This window comes from Manis javanica, chromosome 2, assembly GCF_040802235.1.
Source record: "Manis javanica isolate MJ-LG chromosome 2, MJ_LKY, whole genome shotgun sequence".
Classification (NCBI taxonomy): Eukaryota; Metazoa; Chordata; class Mammalia; order Pholidota; family Manidae; genus Manis; species Manis javanica.
Genome location: NC_133157.1, coordinates 50329297 through 50348494, shown reverse-complemented (window position 1 = coordinate 50348494; position 19198 = coordinate 50329297). Strand labels below are relative to the sequence as shown.

Below are 19198 nucleotides of genomic sequence, written 5' to 3'. Positions count from 1 at the left end.
TTATCCAGCTCTCCAATTAAGTATTTACATTGAGAAGGCACAATAGAATTTGTTTTGCAGAAGTACAAAAATGTCTACGATAGTCTGGTACAAACTCTCATTACTTCTACCCCAGTCAGGAGTAAGCCCTATAAAGACATAGGTCCAATAGTGTATCATACTGTGGAAAAAAGAAATTAAAATTAGATGAGATTCTTCATACTGTATTTGGAAATATCTATATACCAGGACAAGATAACCAATAATTTAAATGACCGTTGAATTAACTGAAGGTGATTGAACTTGTAAGAAGATAGGAGGTACAGAAGGATAGGTAACGCAGAGATGACTGAAACTAATGTTTAGGAAACAACTTATATGTTTACCATAATAAGTAAAGTCCAATAAATTGGAAAGTGTTAGGAATATTTATAAATTTCGTCTTGTGTATTTCTCGACTGTTATTTTAAATCATTGGTTGTCAATACATCAAATATGTTTTCTCTTTTGAAGAACCATCATTTAGTTTTCTTGATTGACTTCAGTTCTTCATTCATTTTACATTTATATCTGGTTAACTCTTCCTCCCCATATGGCTTGTGGAATAGAGGGAGGATATGAAAATTCTGAATTTGAATTCCAGTTCAAAGCAGGAAATGTTTACCTCTGTGTAAGTTTTCAGAGCCTCCGTTTCCTCTTCTGGGCATGTAATTATTGGGTCTGCTTTCCTCACATATTTTTGAGATGATCAGAAGAGATTATGTTTATGAAACTATTTTATAAATAGTAACTTGTTACAAACAGCAGTGATTATTTTTTAAGATTTAAATAAAAATAAATTATTCCTTGAAATTTTTGAACTGTTGGCTTAGAATTAATTGCTCTGTACTTTTTGCCCAGACTTATAGCACTTAGAGATTATTTTTAGATTTATTTATGCAAGTGTCTTTGTAAATAGTTTTTGAAATGTCTAGAAATTGTATGTTATTTCTGTCTTACAACATGAATATTGTTTATTGAAGTAAATGAAAAAAATAATTCATATGCAACCTTGAAAAATTATAATTTACAGTCGTTAGACTTTTTTTGGTAAAATATTGCTTAATTGTATAAACTAAGGACCATATGACTACTAATTTAGAGAAAATCTGACTTAGAAAAAATCAGCCTCAGTAGGTTATTTTGTATTTGGGTCATCAGGTTTTCATATGATTGTTAAATATTGAAGTAAAATGTTATTTTATTAAAATTTCTTTATATACCTGTTTTTAGATTTTTTATGTAACTTGTTTTTCTCTGAAAATATTTTTTTTGCAGTGAATACACTATGTAGCCAAAGCATTTATTTCAGAAAACTCTGTAGTATGTTAGCATACTTAGTTCTGTGTCACTTTATGTAGAATTTTAACTTCTTTTACCATCTGTCCTTTATACAACAGCTGTATTATTGCATTTTAGAATGTATTCTCTATACTACCTTAGAATTATTATTTAGAAATTAAGTACCGTAGATTTATTTTGTCCTTGTGCTAAGTGTAATTTTATTTTTACAAGTTAGAAATGATAATAAAAATACAGTAGATTATAGTATTAAACTTTAAACAAAATAAACTCTTTTGTTTAGATCATTGAATTGGAAAATCGGCTAAAATCTTTTGAGAAAAGATCGAGAAAATTAAAAGAAGGGAATAAAAAATTAATGAAAGAAAATGATTTCCTGAAGTCCCTTTTACAACAGCAGCAAGAAGATGCAGAGAACAGAGAGAAAGTGCTAGAGCAACTACAAAAAGGGAGTAAAGATGTAGAAAAAGACAAAGATGAACTTCAAGTAAAAATCAATGAGCTGGAGAGAGAAGTCACTTCCCTGAGGAGACACTTGGGAGAAGCTAATGGATTGAGAAATGAAAATGAAGAGCAGATGAATTCAATGGAGAAACTGCAGCATTCAGCAGACAAAACTAAATCTGAGATGGCCACCACGGAAGTGAGATCTGGACAATATAATTGTAAGACAACCACTACCAAGGTTAAATTCAAAGCTGCCAAGAAAAAGTGCTCTGTGGGTCGTTACTGTACTGTTCTCAATCACTCCATCAAGGCTTTGAGCAATGTGTTTGAGAACCTCAGCAAGGACGGCTGGGAGAGTGTGAGTGAAAGCAGGTAAAGCTCTCATTAACTTAGCTCTGTGGTGGGGACACTGTGCATATGTAAAGCACCAGCAAATGGAGATTGAATTTCAACTACTGTCGATTTGGTATTCAGAAAAAATACTGTCAGATCTTTTGAAATATCTTGGGAGGTCTTGTTCTGAGCTTATTGACTGAAATTTGCATGTAAAATTAGCCACAACTGCATGAGTATTTGACTAGGTGCCAGGAAACCCAAAAGAAGGCAATGCTTGATTTCTTCCAGTGATGCTATTTTCATGCAGTCATGAGGCTTAAAATTGACAGTTTGGCAGGTTGATTTAATTTGCTGGCCCTTTGCATATTCACCACTGACAGCTAAGGATTCCCAGGCAAGCCTACTAAGTCGGTTTAGTTATCTTGTGACATGCCAACCTGGGAGGAGAAACATTTTTCTCCTTTAATTTAGTTAGATAAATTTTGAATGACCCATTTCAGCTTGTTACCAGATGTCTACAAGCTGTTTAACATCCTTTAAATTAAGAACCATCTTCACTAATTATTTCATGTATGTATTAAGCAAAGTCATTGTACTAATTTTAATTGAATGGTGGTTAAAAATTAGTTCCTTAAAGTTAAAACTCTATAAATTCCTAGTCTTAAGTTATATAACCCCTAGTGAACAACAACAGGAATACTAAAAATCTATAATATTTCTTACCTTACCCTTGGATATATATTCATATATGCACTTGAAGCACATCAGTAAAACAAAGGCAAATGGATAGTAGAACACTTTGTTTTATACCTAGATAATAGGGAAGGGGAAATCAAGTAAAATCAATGTGTTGCCAGAATTGCTAACAGATAAATTGAACGGTTTTTCATAATTATGTCTTGTTTTACAATGGCATGTATTTGCTTTTGTTTTTCCAAGTTTAAAAAAAAACTCCAGTAGTGGTCTGTTTTAGATTGGGACATCTCTGGATAGTGTAGGGGCAGGAAAGTTTTCCTTTCTTCCCTTCTATGTTGTTCCTTTCTAGGTTCTTTGGTTTGTCTAATAATTAAATTGATAAGACAGGTTAACAGAAGAAAATGAAAAAAAGTATAAGAACATGTATACTTCTTAGGTATATGGGAGAGACTCAGGAAAACTGAGCAATGCCCCTAAATAGCCAAAGCTATCATCTTAAATACCTTGTTCAGCTAAAGACAAAAGAGTCAGTTTGGAAGGTTATCAGGAAAAGCACTGTAAACCAGGGTAATGTTATTACGCAGAGGCAAGTGTTTGCCTTCTCCAGTGATGAAAGTAGGATTTTAGAGTCATCCCTTTCTTCTGGTACAGAGAGGAAGACACCCTTACAATTGGAGATTTCCCTTATACAGGTAAATATCTTAAAAAGAATAACTTCTATATGGTTTATATGGTTTTCAGAGCCTCTCCTGTGTTTGCAGTTTTGTAAAAATAATCAGCCTAAAATAATCCTTATGCCAAAGAAGCGTATTTTGGGATGGCAAATTCTGCACCCCCAACAGTCCCATCTTTTAAATTTCCCCAAGAAGTTTCACAGTCCAGAAGCTAAGTTGATAGATTACTCTGTATTCCTTTGGACCAGTCTCTCAGTCCTGAGAATAGGTCAGTTTGATTTACAATTGTCTCTTATTTTAGGAGGTGGGTCTTGTAAGTGAGCTCACAGAGTAGGCCTATACTATGCAAGAAATCAGATATTATTAAGCTGTTTCTGTAGATACAAAAACAAAGGTTGTTGAGAGGAGTAGATTATAAACCCAGTCTGAGTTTCAAGGGCAGCCGAGTGAGAGAAGTGATTTATAGATTAGGGGTTGAAACATCTTCAGGTATTCTAGTAAACTTTCTGAGTATCCCACATAGTAACAGGCATAAAAATTGTCTAAACATGAGCTGTTGTGACCGTTTTTCTGACTTTTATATCAAGTCATCTAGCTTTGGTTTTGAGGCTTCAAGAAAAAGGGTAGCTTTAGTTCTTAATGATTCCAAGTCAAAAGGATGGGAGAAAATTAGGGTATTAGTTTGAAAAGTCATAGCCAGATATTTGAGGAAACCAGAAGGATTCAGGATCTAGTCCAGTTTATAGGCAAACATTAAATCCTCAAAGACAGTTAATCAGAACTAAATCTAATACCCACAAAAGTATGTTACTGAAACATAATTTTTCTTTCTAAAACATCCTCATTTCCACCAAAGGCAGACAGATGAAGACTAATCAGTTTGCAAAATAAGTCTCTATAAACTTGGCCTGATTATTTACATAAATGCAGCAAGAATAGTGATTGACCATATAGGCTCCTTTTTAATCTGCTTTGCTGGAACTTTCCATAAGGAATCTTGGACTGAACTTTCGAAAGGCCATGAAGCCAACCAGAGACTTGCCTGCAGTACTTACAGATTTGGGTGAATTCTTTTCTCAAGGTTCCCAAAATATTTTGAGATTCCTATACCTGCCAGGAAGTGAACTTCCTTACTCACCTGGTAAAGCTGCTGGAAACCCTATAAACAAGGCACCAGGCTGTTTTTACAAGGACCTTTATTGCCTGTATAAAGTCATCTTGTTCCTTTAGCTATCTGGTCATTTCTGAGTCCTTGCATGTCCCTCTCAAGTGTGACATTCCAGTCAGAGCCTTGATAATATAAGCAGTGTTTTCAATTGGGTTCTGTTACAAAGAACAGATTCTTATTGAATTTATTAAATAAATATATTACCCTGGAAAAATAGGAATACTCACTGAGATTTTCCAGTTTTTGGGGGAATCAGGTGTGAGGAAAAAGATAAATGTTTCCACTCGTTCGCAAAGATATTTTATCAAATTGCTGTAAGTCATAGTTAGCTTAAAAGAAAAAATGTCCTTAAGTATGTAAAAACAAACCATTTCAAAACTCAGCAATAAAAATATCACAGTAATTATAATCATTCTATGAGTTCATTTCATCCCATGTTATTAATTTTTTTCTGCTTTAATCAAGTTTTCCATGTTCTGGAAATTCTTACCCAGCTCAGTTTTATGATTACTTAATATTATGAAAAACCTGCATTCTGGAGTATTTTCCACATGTCTCTTTGAGGAAGAAGCTCTTTTGCAAACAGTTTTGCAAAAGCATCAGAGTAAAACAATAACTCTATGTAAAGGACAGGCTTAAAAATGGCCATGGGTAAAAATCTGATGAGAGTTTACTGTAATGCAGTTGACAAGGAAATTCAGTTATTTCTGTGACATACAACCCTTCAAGATAGTAACTAGAATGACAAGTGATAACATTATGCCAGGATGTATCAGATTTTAAGGAATATGATACAATTTCTAGAATACATATTAATAACGTATATCTACACAAATGCAGTCTAAGAAAGTTTAGCGTCACTTCTTTGACAATGCTTCCCATGTAATTTAATATACCAACCAGGCCTAATTAGTTAACAACTCTTTTAAAATGTTGTAAGTATCTTCTTTAATATCCCAAAATGTCTTCCAGGTTAAAAAGACTTCATGTAGAATTTGATTTGGGATAGTTTATCAAAAATAGCAAAAAGTTTGTACACTTGACTAAACATGATCCTAAGTCACTAGTGAAAATAATGTCTAGTTTTCTATTTAACAAAAGTGACAAACACTTCACAGGAAAAGATAAAACTGCACATAGCTTTGAGTGAAACTTATTTTTTTTTTAATATTAAGAAGACTAGGTTCACTTAAATAATCAAAGACCTGATAATAAATATAACATGAAGCACAGGGAATTATTTTGATAAAAGCATATAATCTTTGCTTTCCAGGCAGATTACTTTAGAAGGTAAAAGCATTTTATCTCTTACCAAGAGCAGTCCAATAGTCCAAGAAGATGTCTTTTAACAGGAAATAAAACAAAATTCTAAAATTGTGCCATCTTACATTTGATAATAGAATTAATTCATTCAGTTAACTTCATTCTAATCTTAGCCGGTCCTGCCATACATAAAATTCCTTTCTATATTCCTTTTCACAAACTTTCTACAGTTTTCACGTTTTGTCCTGTGTTTCCTCTTTCCCATTTTGAAATAACCAGTTTTATTTTGGGACAAATTTACTTTATTTTCCTTCAACAAAAATGTATTTTTATTCTTTGCCCCTTCTTTTACTGAAAACATGTCCTGGGGAGATAAGGACTTGGGAGTCGTAAAGATAAGAGTGTTTTGAATTGCTTCTGGACTGATATTTCTGGTTTTGTAGAGATTTGCAAGAAAGGGGATTTTAAACAAAGAGTTCAGATATTCAGAGGTCTTCTGGAGGGTCCTGGACAGGCGGTTGGGAATAGAAGGGTGCATAAGAGAGTGGAGAAGGGTAATTTACATTAGATGTGGACTCTGATTTTTGTTCGAAGTCTAATTTCATTTTTATCTGAAATTCTACTCTCTTGTTGAAGGAACAAAGGCTAACCATTATACTTGCATATGGAGATGTTTCCATTACTATTTCTAGTAGTTTTAGCTAATATATTAATTAAAATTCTTAACTTTAGAAGTCGTAATTTCTAGTGAAAACTAAGAAGTAAGCACTTGTGAACTGCATATTACATTAGCACTCTTTAGATAGTTAAATTTATAAATACATTTCGTAATTTTTAAAAACTTATGCTCCCCCTTTTTTAATAGTAAAATCTTTCAATTTGTCACGAAACATGCTTACTAACAGACCCAAATATCTTTAGTTCCTGCATAATATGAGGCTAAAATAGATAAGCCTATGTCCACTAATTAATGTTTCATTATTTTATGTTATTTGGAAATGATCTAGATATCAAATGACTTTCTTATCATTTAATTTGCCTTAGAAAAACTTTAAAGTTTCAAGTTATGATAGATTTGGGAAACTATTTTTAAGTACATATACCATAAAACATAATTATTGCTTAAAGTTTACCTAAATCTGCTATCTAACTTACATCTATCTAAATTATTTGGTTCCAACAATTATGAACCCATGCAAACTTCATGAGACATTAGACAAAGTCAGCCATCATCCCAAGCTATCTTTCTGGGCTAAAAAGTTATTTTAAGAGACGTAACATGAACTTTTTTGACTAGTAAACCTAGGCAGAATAAAAGTTGTATATCTGCATTATATTCGGTGTTGATAATTCCAGAGATATACCTATTTCAATTAAACCAACAAACTTAAACTAGTTTTTACTTACCAGAGATTACCTCAAATCATGTGAACTTGAAAAAACATTTGGGTCAGTTTCTGTTACATTTCTGACAATTCAGTTTGTATAAGTACTTAATTTTTGTTAAGTCATATAGAGCTCTTTTACAAATTAATTTTGACAATAACATCTGGAGGTAGAAAAAATATCACATATCTACAACATACGTATGTATATCAGCAGACACAAAGATCTTAAATTTTTCACCATGTGATAGGGATGATAACATAGAATTCCCTATTATATAAGAACAGTTGGAATGAGTTAAGTTTTTTATTCAGAAGGCTAAAGCTTTTTTTTAATACTAATATTTATGGAGAAGACATGATTTTTCATTTGTCTAAACTTCAAATAACCTTTCCCTTTTGTTCTCTTTCTGATAAGAACTATCTTTTTTAAGTTTGTAGAACATCTCAAAAGACACAGAACAGGATGGAAATTTCTCCAAGGACTTTGGTTTTCAAAGGCCAATATATGCAAGCATTTTGAGATAAATAGAGGAGGTTTTGGAATTGGTCTTAAAAATTGTTTCTGAAATCACACCTCTGGTCCTGTAATGACTAGATTTGTAAAACATTAATAGCTGTTTTCAATTCCACAAAAGAATTAGGTTGCCACCTTAGTAATATCAAAGCCTGTCATCCCTATCGATATGTGTTGGAATGCTTTCCTTTCCTTTTGGATACATTTAGTTTAGGGGAGAAGGCCTAAAAACATTTCTCTTAGGAGCTAAATATCAGCTTTAATCATGAGTACAGTCAGACCAGTGGTTTCCCTTCTTATTTTTTTGCCTTTTTTTATCTATCCACTAATCTCAGGAGTAATCCATTTACAAAAACTTTTGAGGATACTCCTTGAGTTTAAGAAATTGTTTAACTATGGCCCTTAGTTTGGCTTTTGACCAAGAAGTGAAAAATCTTGGGGAGGATTGCCAATAGCAGTGAGTGGTTTTATTTTAAAAGTTATTTGTTAAATAGTCCTTTCAGAGTGGAAAAGGAAGTTCAGACAGAATTAGTAAAATATGAGTATTCAGGTAAAGAAGGATAAAGGGGAACACTGGAATCATGTCAATCTTATTGTCTTTTGTTTTAAATACCTTTTGATTCTTTAATTTTTCATTTGCCCAGTTTTCCAAATTAACCACTGCCCTTCCCTGCTCATCCCTCAAAACACATACTTTTCAAAGAATGACTTTAAGTTCTTGAAAATAATTGGAGTAGAAAATTTACATAACAAAGGCACAGATAAAGTATCTAAATTTTCTCCAAGATGGAGTTTTTGGGTCATACCTCCTTATTATCAGAGGTCTAGGGTAATTTAAACTTTTCTTTCTTAAGTATAGGACAATTCTGTCTCCAGTGTTTCAGTATCTACAGGAATAGATATGGACTGGGGATTGGTAAAGATCAGTGAGCTTTGAATTGATTCTAGACCAACATTTCTGGTATTGTAGAGATTTGTAAGAGAGGGGCTTTTAAACAAAGGGGTCAGATATCCAGAGGTCTTCTGTAGGGTCATGGATAGGGAGTTGGGGATAGAAGGGTATATAAGAGAGTGGAGAAGGGGAATTTACATTAGGTGTGGACTCTGATTTTTGTTCAAAATCCAATTTCTCTTCTTTTTTGCGTGCAATTTTAATTTCTTGTCAAGGAAGGCCCTAAGGCTAACCATTAAACTTCTTTGTGTCCACTTTTTAATTTGGTCTTTTCATAGGTACCAGTAAGACAATCGTTTAGGATGAACACTTTCTCTAAAAATACTTCAAACACAGAAGTTTTTTCCAAAGATCAATAGTCTGTCCATTGATGAGATCCAGAAAGTTCACTCCTAGGGTTAGCCTAAGAAAACAAAGACCTTCATTGTCATAGGTAGTAAAAATGGTATAGTACAGATGGTGTCTCTAGTTTCCCATGAGAACATAGACACCTTCAGTCACAGACCTGCTAATCTGTGACACTGGGGCAGGTGCTACTTTTCCAGCACTAAGAAGTCAATGAAGGTTGTGATGACAAAGGCCCCTTGTGGACTGGGACCCCTTGCAACAAACTCCCCTGAGGGCTGGCACAGTTGGACAAAGAGACACTAAGATGCTAACAACAAGCCTAGGTTTTTACCTACTTTTCTGACCAACTGGCTTATTGGATTCACAGCCTATTTGGTTGTCCACCATATGCATGCTGGTACATGCATTCTGCAGTTGGCAGACACTAGGGAGAATATTCTCACTGGTCAGCAAGCCAAGCACCTAAGACAATAGAGACAAAAGAAAACAATGACCGTCTCTGGGAGGAAAGGGATCAACAGAAAATAAGAGTGCTCAGGAATTTTTACCAATGCTGCCATATGCATGGCTCTAGCTCCGTAGATATTTTATCTTACTAATCTAAATTTGGATAAAGAGCTCTTACCTCTCTCACTTCCTTCCGACACCATAGGCAGAGATCTGGGAGACTGATGTAAGAATTCTTACTTTCTTCCAGCTTTTGTCAGAGGTCCCAGAGTCTCTTAGCTGCAGCAGCCCCAGAGTGAGTAGCTTCAGCTAGTGAAGGTCCTTTGCAGGTCACCAAAACTGTAAGGGCCGAAAAGTTTTCCCTTGTTGGCTGAGACTCCCCCCCCCCATAATAACAAAATAAAAGTTTAATAACATACTTCTTGTATGTATATAATAATATATCTCCTGTATACATAGGAAAGATTCAGGAAAACTGAGTAATTCCCTCAAATGGCCAAAGCCATTACCTTAAATACCATCTTCAACTAAAGATAAAAGATGATGTTGGGGTGGGGAGTCAAGTTATGGGAGGATACAAGGGATAGTACAGTAAACAAGAGTAATGTGATTATGTGTGTTTAAGTCATTGCCTTCTCCATTGATGAGTTTCTAGAGATTTAGAGTCATCCCTCTCTTCCTGATACAGGGAGGAAGACACCCTTACAAAGGGAGATTTCTTAATCACAGATGTAGAACAGAAACTTACCTTAAAATGTGATTCTCAAACTTGTTTGCATTTTAGTATCACCTGGGTTCTTAGAAAAATTCCAAGGCTCAGGCCACATCCCAGAACAATTAAATCATAACTTCTGGCATGGGATACAAGCTTTGGTATTTTTTGAAGCTCTCTAGCTAATTCTAATATACAGTCTTGACCACTGATTGAAGACGGGTTAGAAAAAAAACGTTAAAAACAAATTGATGAAGGTTAGGAGAAGAACCAAATATGCATTCCCATTTCTCTGTTACCTCTCTCATGTTGTCTTCCCTGTTCTTAAAAGCAATTAGAGTTGAAGTTATTTAGCTTTAAACCCACTCAGCATATATATCTATGTTTTCAAAGAGATTCTAATTTCAGCTACTGATTATATCTCAGCCATTTGGTACTATAACATTCTTCATAATTTTGTGGTACAGTTTTATTCACATATGAGTATAAATACATGAAAGTTAAGTAATGTGCTCAGTTCTAATTTCATTATGTAAGTGCATGTGCAGATGGTCACATAATTTGGGAGATGTATCACATACTATTTCTTAAAATATAGGATTGTCATCTAAGTTATTTATCAGGGAAACTAGATTTTGCACTGTAAGTATTAAGTGTTACATTTCCTGCCTGACAGAACATTCTCAGGAATCTCTCGGCTGCAAAGAATTCTTAAACAGAAATCCCACAGTGGAGCTTCAGGACTTAGAATATTCGCTTAGCTTTTCAAAGCCTGAAATATAAGAAATTTACTTGGATACTGAGAAAAATGGAACTTTTTCCTTTATATGTATATAAAATATATAATCACTACCTGATTAATATTTATTTCTCATAGTTGAATAGTATTACAAGAGCATGCTGTCAGATGACAAAAATAATATCATTTAGTAAAGAGTTTGAAGTCCTTTTTTCAAGGGAAAATAATCCATAGATTGGTAGAGTACAGTGCCTAACAAGCAGTAAAGCACTTTCCCTAAAGAATTTGGGGCAAAGGAGTTTTTCAGAGTTTTATAGATGAGGCAGTGCAGAAACAGGGCCTGATTGGCTAGGAGTTTGGGGATTTCCTTATAAAGCCAGTAGGCCCTGTTTTCTGGAGTAAAGGTAAGCCAGCTAAAGTTGAGTTGGAGGATTGTGATGAGTGTGTAAGCTGGGTTTACTTGACTGTGAGGCCTTTACTGTAAGTGCAGCTGACTTAGGTTTTGATTCTGATGTGGGCTGAGCCACTGGGTGTTGATGCACTTACTGACTTTATTAGTGTCCATTCAGTGATTGATGATAATCGGGAGTTGTTAATACCTTGAAGAAGAGAAGCAGAATTTCAGAAATCATGTTAAAAAAATTTGAGGATAACATGACATTGAAAGGGATAGAAATTACTCTACAATATAGAATCAAAATCCCCCAAGATCTCAGTAGTTTGGGAAGATAGCCTTTACTTGGCTGTGAAATGCTACTAGGAGTTCTACTCAGTACTTCTTATAGACTACTTGGAATATGAAATTGAATTCTGGATATAACATGTCATCAAATTTAAATGGAGAAAAAAAAAAAAAAGAAAAAATTTAAATGGAGCAACTTTAAGAGTGACCAGGCAGTGGGAAAGCATGTCAAACACATACATAATAGGATTATTTGAACAAGCTAGGGAGCTGTCTCAAGCATCAGGTAACTATGTCCAAATAGTTAAAGTATCATCCATATGGAAAAAGGATTAGACTTACTTATATGTTCTACTCAACTCAAAACTTCTAATCTTCCTTCTTTTTAAACACAAACTACTACATTAGTATAGATTTTACTTATTCTTCTTTTTACCTGTCCAGCACTCCATTAGGATGAAAGCTAAATGAGAGCAGGGATTTTAATTTATTTTATTTACTTACTACTTTATCCTTTGTGCCTAGAAAAGTGCCTGGCACATATTTGGCTCTTAAGTGTTTTATTGAGTGGTGAATGGCCATTAGAGATGGAACTCTAATCAGTAGGTGAAAGCCTTAGATTCAAATTTTGTCTTTGACAAAGGGAAATTTTTCTGTTAGGAAGGTAAAGCTTTCTGCCCTGGCTCTGAAAGTGGTGAGTACTCCCACCCTGGAAGTGTTAAAACATGTGCTTCCTGAGTTAACACTTGGTAAAAACACTACAGAAGTGATACTAGTGGGCTTTTGATACTAGAAAATCTAGTTTCTTAATGGGATTTTGTAATTTTGTAAAATATATCGACATTAGACTAATTTTTTCCTGTTAACCACTGAGAACCAAGTAAATGCTCAAACTTTACAGCTTTATATGCAATATGTGCTATAATATTATTTGGTATTGAGTTTAAAAGAGATACATTTGACAGTTTTTCTTGGATTTTATGTTGCTTCTTTTTTCTAAAAGCAGTGATTCTGAAACACAGACCTCTCAAAATTTAGAAACAATTATTATAAAAACATCCCAGAAAATAAGTCCTATAGAAGCTGGAAGAGACCAGAAACAAAGTGACCAAACAGAAGACAGCCAAATGCAAGGAAAAGAAATAGTACAAATACCTTCAAATACAAATGGCAAGACCCCAAAGGTATACAACACAGTTTTGCTTAATTATAAGCTATGGTTTTAATTTAATCATATGCTTCATAACTTTAATCAGTATATTTTTCCAGTGATTTATAATTTGACTCATTAAAAATTGTTTTCTTTGAAATATGCAGAGGAAATACTTATATTGATGGGTATCTCTAATTACTAATCTGAAATCCCTGGAGAAAAGGAGAAAAAAGATTTTTCAAAAATTTTGTTTTAAAATATCAAAATACTCTCTATGTTCCTGATGTAGTAAAGTTAAAAAGCAGGTTCTAAATAATATGAATTGTATAATGCTTATTTTGTACATCATCTAGAATAAAGTATAGCAGAAAATAATCTTAAAATTTTAACCATGCAATTTCCAGGTAATAGGCTTCCTGGTCACTTATTTTACTTTCCTTTTGTTTTCCTGTATTTATGGATGTTTTTCTTCAGAGAACACGTCTCATTTGAATAATGATATGTAGAGCCATATATATATATATAAGGCTCTTCATATATACATTCTTTTCAGTATAACATATATATATATACTTTTATGTGTATGTGTATGTGTGTATATATATATATGTTAATGTATACTGAAATATACTGAAAACATGAAGCATTATATATATGGTTTCTAGGAGTCCTGATAGTCCATAAATCTTTGTGTAAATGTAATACAAAAATCTATCACATCCCAGAATGGAATGCTGAGTGTGACAAATGAATTTTTTTCCTTTTTACCTTTTGACCTCCTTCACTGCCTTCATTCATTTCTCCCACCCCCTTACCCTTTTTTAAGTTGGTGAAACAGTTTGGAACAAAAGTCAATGTGGCTTCATTTCATTTAGCCTCAGTGTATTAAAACATCATGAGGAAAACAAGGGCTTCAAGGAAAGTACTTTATTACCATCAATATTACTTTAGCTTTATTAGCCAGAGGAGATTTCATCAGTCTATATACAACAGAGAACCAGTATTTGAGAAAAGGGTTTACATTCCCAGGGAATAATTGATGAAATATTCTTATTTTATTTTTGTTGCTTTTACTGAATTTACTCCTAGATTTTTAAACTCTTCCTGGGTTAAATTTCTTTTACTTTTGGCTTGATTTTGTGTTTGTATTTTCCTCCTGCCAGGTTAACTTTTGTGCCCATATTGTGTTCATTTGTGAGTTCTTGCTATCAATTAGAGAATTTTATTGTTTAGACCTTCTTTAACTCTGCATAAACAAATGTATTTTTAAGTAAAGATATATTATTATGTTCATTCACTTAAAGTTGTTGTTGAGTAATAATGTAACTTTTCTGAAACCTTCAAATTTAGGATTATTTTCATTATAAGAATGCAAAAAAAACAACTTCTCAGAAGAAGAATGGTAATAGTCAAAAGAATTCATACACAACTGTTCTTACCAGAGGTAAGAATGCATATGAAATTAACAATGTCTTTTTACTTGATGTGATTTAAAAAAATATTATGAACATTATTTTTATATAGTTAACAGAGAAAAGTGGAAAAATATAACTGCTCAGAAATCAAATAGCAATATTATTTTATTACGAGAACGGATTATATCATTGCAACAACAAAACAGTGCACTGCAGAAAACCAAAAAAACATTAGAGTTGTCTGTTAAAGAATATAAAGAAGTCAATGAAAAGCTCCTTCATCAGCAGCAAGTATCTGATCAACGATTTCAGACGAGCAGACAGACAATAAAGGTAAAGGGAACTTCAAAAATTAATTATAATACTACGTCGTGAAAGCAAATATTTTGTTTTAATGTGTTGTTTGGTTCATATTTGTGTAAGACATGTCTGTGAGTTAAAAAAAAATACCCAGGCACTGCTAACTAATGTAATTAGTTTAATACCTAGATTTCATTAATAGGTCATATAGAAGAACAACCTACACAAGAGAGAGAACTCCAGAAAGACAAATACTTCACTAGCATTCCTTTTCCACTTGGTTTTTCTCTTCTTATCATTTCTATATATTCTTTATTGTGTTATATCTTAGATTTTAAAAGCAGCCTCCATAAATGCATTTAGGTTGCCCATTTGCCCATGTCTAAACTTTTATTTTTAAAAAATCACATTATTAACTAGTATTTGCTTCAATTCCTCTTTGCAAATACTAGTATAAAGTGTGAAGATTTTTAATATTAAATATCAACTACAATTTATCTGTGCTTCTTTTATTTGGGTGAAATGTGTTTTCTGTAATCATTTTTAGATATTATGCCTTTCAGTTGGTTATCATAATTTTATCTTAGAAGCAAATGAAAAAGAAAGATTTTTCCTTAAGTTTCCATTCTTAAAGGTATATGCTTGTATAAGAAATGATATGGTGAAAATTTATTGTCTTACACAGAATTCTTTTTATCATTTTAGGAAATAATTTTTAAATCACTGTCATATATGATTTTAAATTACAGTTAAATTCTCTACTTTTAATATCTAGTAGATATTAATATTTAAGCAATACTTAGACATGTTGTGATCATAAAGGATTAATGTTAGACTAGTTATACTAATAATGGTGCTCTGGCTTCATCCTCAAAGTAGCCTTATGACTAAGCCTGACCCATATTCTAGACTTACATTGGAACTTACTTTCTATGATCTGGTTTTTAAAAATTGGCAACCAAAAAAGGGGCAAAGCTGTAAAACAATTAGGGGTCTTTATTTGGGATGAAACCCAAATGTATTCTCCAAGGAGCGGAAAGGGCTTAGAGTTTAAAGTCTAAAAGGGGAACTCCGAGGGGGTTTACATGAGTTGTTTAGAAAGAATTATGATTGGCTAAAGATATGGTAAAGTCTATTAAGCGGTACATTGCTGATTGTTAAAACTGTTCACTAGGCAAAAAGTCCACTTTGTTGCAGACAGCAAATATTTGTCCAGATGTTTATGTTTTGGTAATATAAAGTTTAACTTTCTTCGAATAGTTTCAGAGAAGGGGATGTGCATATACCCTATTTCCTTAATGGCCCACTGACTCCATTTTAGTTTACTCTTGTCAATGTTAACTCCATTTTGTTTACGTTTACAAAATCTGTTAAGACTTCTTTTGTTGCCTAACTTATAGTAGATCCTGCAGAATGTTCCATGTGCACTAGAGAAGAACGTATATTTTGCTGTTGTTAGGTTGAATGTTCAATTCATATCTGTTAGGCCTAGTTGGTTAAGAATGATGTTCAACTCTTGCATGTCTTTACTAATTTTGTCTAGTTCCATCAACTCTTGAGAATGAAGTATTGAATCACCCACTATTATTATTTTTTGTAATAAATTTAATGACATATAATTCATATACTATACAATTTTGTCATTTAATTCAGTGGTTGTTACAATATTGACAAAGTTACACAGTTATCACCAAAATCGAGTTTAGAACATTTTTGTTACTTCAAAAAGGGATCCAGTACCCTTCAGCTGTCATCCTTTTGTTCCTCCATCTCTCCCAACACTTGGCAACCACTCATCTATATTCTGTTTGTATGGATTGGAAGGGCAGAAATATTTTCCCTTCATCCCTTCTAGGTTCTTTGGCAGGTCTAATAATTAAATTGACATGATACAGATGAACGGAAGAAAAGCGATTTAAATTTCTTATGTATGAGAGCCCCATAAAAATATGTAACCCAAAAGGCAGCTGGGTAATTGAGGCTTATAATAGCATACTGAACTAAGGAAAGGGGTAGGAGTCTGGGGATAGAAAGGGAAGGAAGGCCATTCACAGGAAAGTGAGAGAAGTTTGGAAAGCAAAGGTTGCCTTGTTATGCACATTTCTTAGGTAAAAAGGTACCTCTGGTAACAGTTCTTTTCCTTGTACAGTCCTCTTTCTAATCTAAATTTAGGTAACTGAGGGTGGAGGTGGTAAAGAACTCCCAAATCCACTGGGTTTTGATTGCCTTTCTGTCAAAATAATCTTTATGTCAAAATATGTAATATCTTTATGTAAAATATACTGTGCAACTATACTAAGGTGATAAGCTAATAAGTAAGGTGAATTTTTCTTAAAATTAGTTTCTAATTAAGACAATGTGTTTTCTTTTCCTAACATATTCGATTCACTGTTGCAAAAGTGAACATCAAGGAATAGAAACTCTCTATTGTTTAAATAACAAGTTGGATTCCAAGAGGTATATTACTTATTTGGATTGAATTGTGTGTTCCCTGCCCCCCTGCCAAATTTGTTTGTTGAAGTCCTCACCCTCAGTGTACAGTGTTTGGAGATGGGACCTTTGGGAGGTAATTAGATTCAGATGAGGCCATGAGGGTGGGGCCCTCATAGAGGGCTTGGTGCCCCTTAAAGAAGAAATGCTAGAGCTCTTTCTCTCTCCACCATGGGAGGGGACAAAGGAGACAGTAACTGTATGCAAGAGAGCTCTTACCAGAACCTGACCATGATCGCTTCCTGATCTCATACTTCCAGTCTCCAGAACTGTAAGATATTGAATATCTGTTGTTTAAGCCATTGAGAATATGTTGTTGTTTTCTTTTGTTATAGGAAATCAAGCAGATCAATACATATGTTGGTACTCAGAGTTGGGTGCTGTCATAACAATACCTAAAAATGTCGAAGCAGCTTTGGAACTGAGTAATGGGTAGATGCCGGAGGAGTTTTGAGGTGCATGCAAGAAATATGGAGTATTCTGGAGGGTCACAAATGCAACAAGTACTAGAGGAAAGGTAGTCCCTGTAATATAGTGTCAGACAACTTGACAGAATTGTATTCTAGTGAAAGGTAGAACTTGTGAGCAATGAAATTGTATATTTTTTATTAAGATCTTATTTTTTGGAGCAGTTTTAGGTTCATAGAAAAATTGAGAGAAGGGTATAGATATTTCCTGTATAACCCTGCCCCCACATCTGCAGAGACTCCTTCATTATCAGTAACCCTTCCAGAGAGGTATATTTATTACAACTGGTGAATCTACATTGATACATTGTAATCTAGGGTTATTCTTACCTATATCATAATCCCCTAAAGTTCATAGTTTACCTATTATTACCTATATTCTTTGGGTTTGGTCAAATGTATGACATATATCTAACCCATGTACCTATTTTCACTGCCCTACAAATTCTCTGGGCTCCACCTATTTATCACTCCCACAACCCCTGGCACCCACTGATCTTTTTACTGTTTCCATAGTTTTTCCATTTGCAGAATGTCATGTAATTGGAATCATACAATATGGAGTTTATGATTTTTTCTCTTAGTAATATGCACTGAGGTTTCCTTCATGTCCTTTCATGGCTAATAGCTTGTTTTTCCAGATATGTCTGGACATACCACTGTATGTATAGCCACTCACCTACAAAAGGATATCTTAATTGCTTCCATGTTTCGGCAGTTATGAATAAAGCTGCTGTAAATATCCACGTGCAGGTTTTTGTGTGTACATAGGTTTTCAGTGCCTTTGGGGGAATACAAAAGAGTGTGACTGCTAGATCATATGGTAAGAATATGCTTAGTTTTGTAAGAAACTATCAAACTGTCTTCCAAAGTAGCTGTACTATTTTTCATTTCACCAAGATGAATGAGGTTCTTACTGTTCATATTCTCACCAGCATTTAGTGGTGTCAGTGTTGCAGATTTTGGCCATTCTGATAGGTGTGTATTGGTGTTTCATTGTTGTTTGAATTTGCATTTCCTTGATGACATAGAATGGGGTCCATCGTTTTGTATGCTTATTTGCTATTTGTTTATCTTTTCTGGGAAGGTATCTCTTTGGGTCTCTTGCCCATTTTTTAATTGGGTTGTCTTTTTATTTCCAAGTTTTTAGAGTTGTGTATTTTGGATAACAGTCCTTTATAAAATGTGTCTTTTTCATATATTTTCTTTTGGTCTATGGCAGAATGGGTCTTCTCATTCTCTTAACATTGTCTTTTATGAAACAGAAGTTTTTAATCTTGATGAAGTCCAGTTTATCAGTTACTTTTTTTTTTTTATGTTCTATGCCTTTGGTGTTTTATCTAAAAACTGATCTCTGTACCAAAGGTCATTTAGAGTTCTCCTATGTTTTCTTCTGTGGTTTTTTTAGTCTTACATTTTAAAATATTTGCTCTTCTTTTTCTGGAGTCCTAAGGCGGAAACTTAAATAACTGATTTTAGATCTTTCTTCTTCTCTAATACATTCACTTAATGCTATATATTTCCTTCTAAGCACAGCTTTTACTTCATCCCACAAATAATGATAAATTGTTTCATTTTCATTTAGTTCAAAATATGTTTTAATTTCTCTTTAGATTTCTTCTTTGACCTGTATATCATTCTGAAGTGTGTTGTTTAAATTCCACATATGTGGATTTTCCAGCTGTAT

The 19198-nt window shown here is 33.5% G+C and overlaps 1 protein-coding gene across 5 annotated transcripts in view; it reads left to right on the top strand.

Annotated features, from left to right (window-relative positions):
- Positions 1-19198, top strand: part of CNTLN (centlein) — a 318921-nt gene that overhangs the window by 220341 nt on the left and 79382 nt on the right. For 4 of the 5 annotated variants that reach the window (XM_073228458.1, XM_037018671.2, XM_073228460.1 and 1 more), the window contains 4 exons: positions 1604-2139; positions 12690-12870; positions 14190-14283; positions 14364-14587. In XM_073228458.1, coding sequence (XP_073084559.1) covers positions 1604-2139; positions 12690-12870; positions 14190-14283; positions 14364-14587 — 1035 coding nt within the window. The remainder of the gene's footprint in view (positions 1-1603; positions 2140-12689; positions 12871-14189; positions 14284-14363; positions 14588-19198) is intronic. The other variant, XM_073228457.1, reaches the window with a different exon arrangement.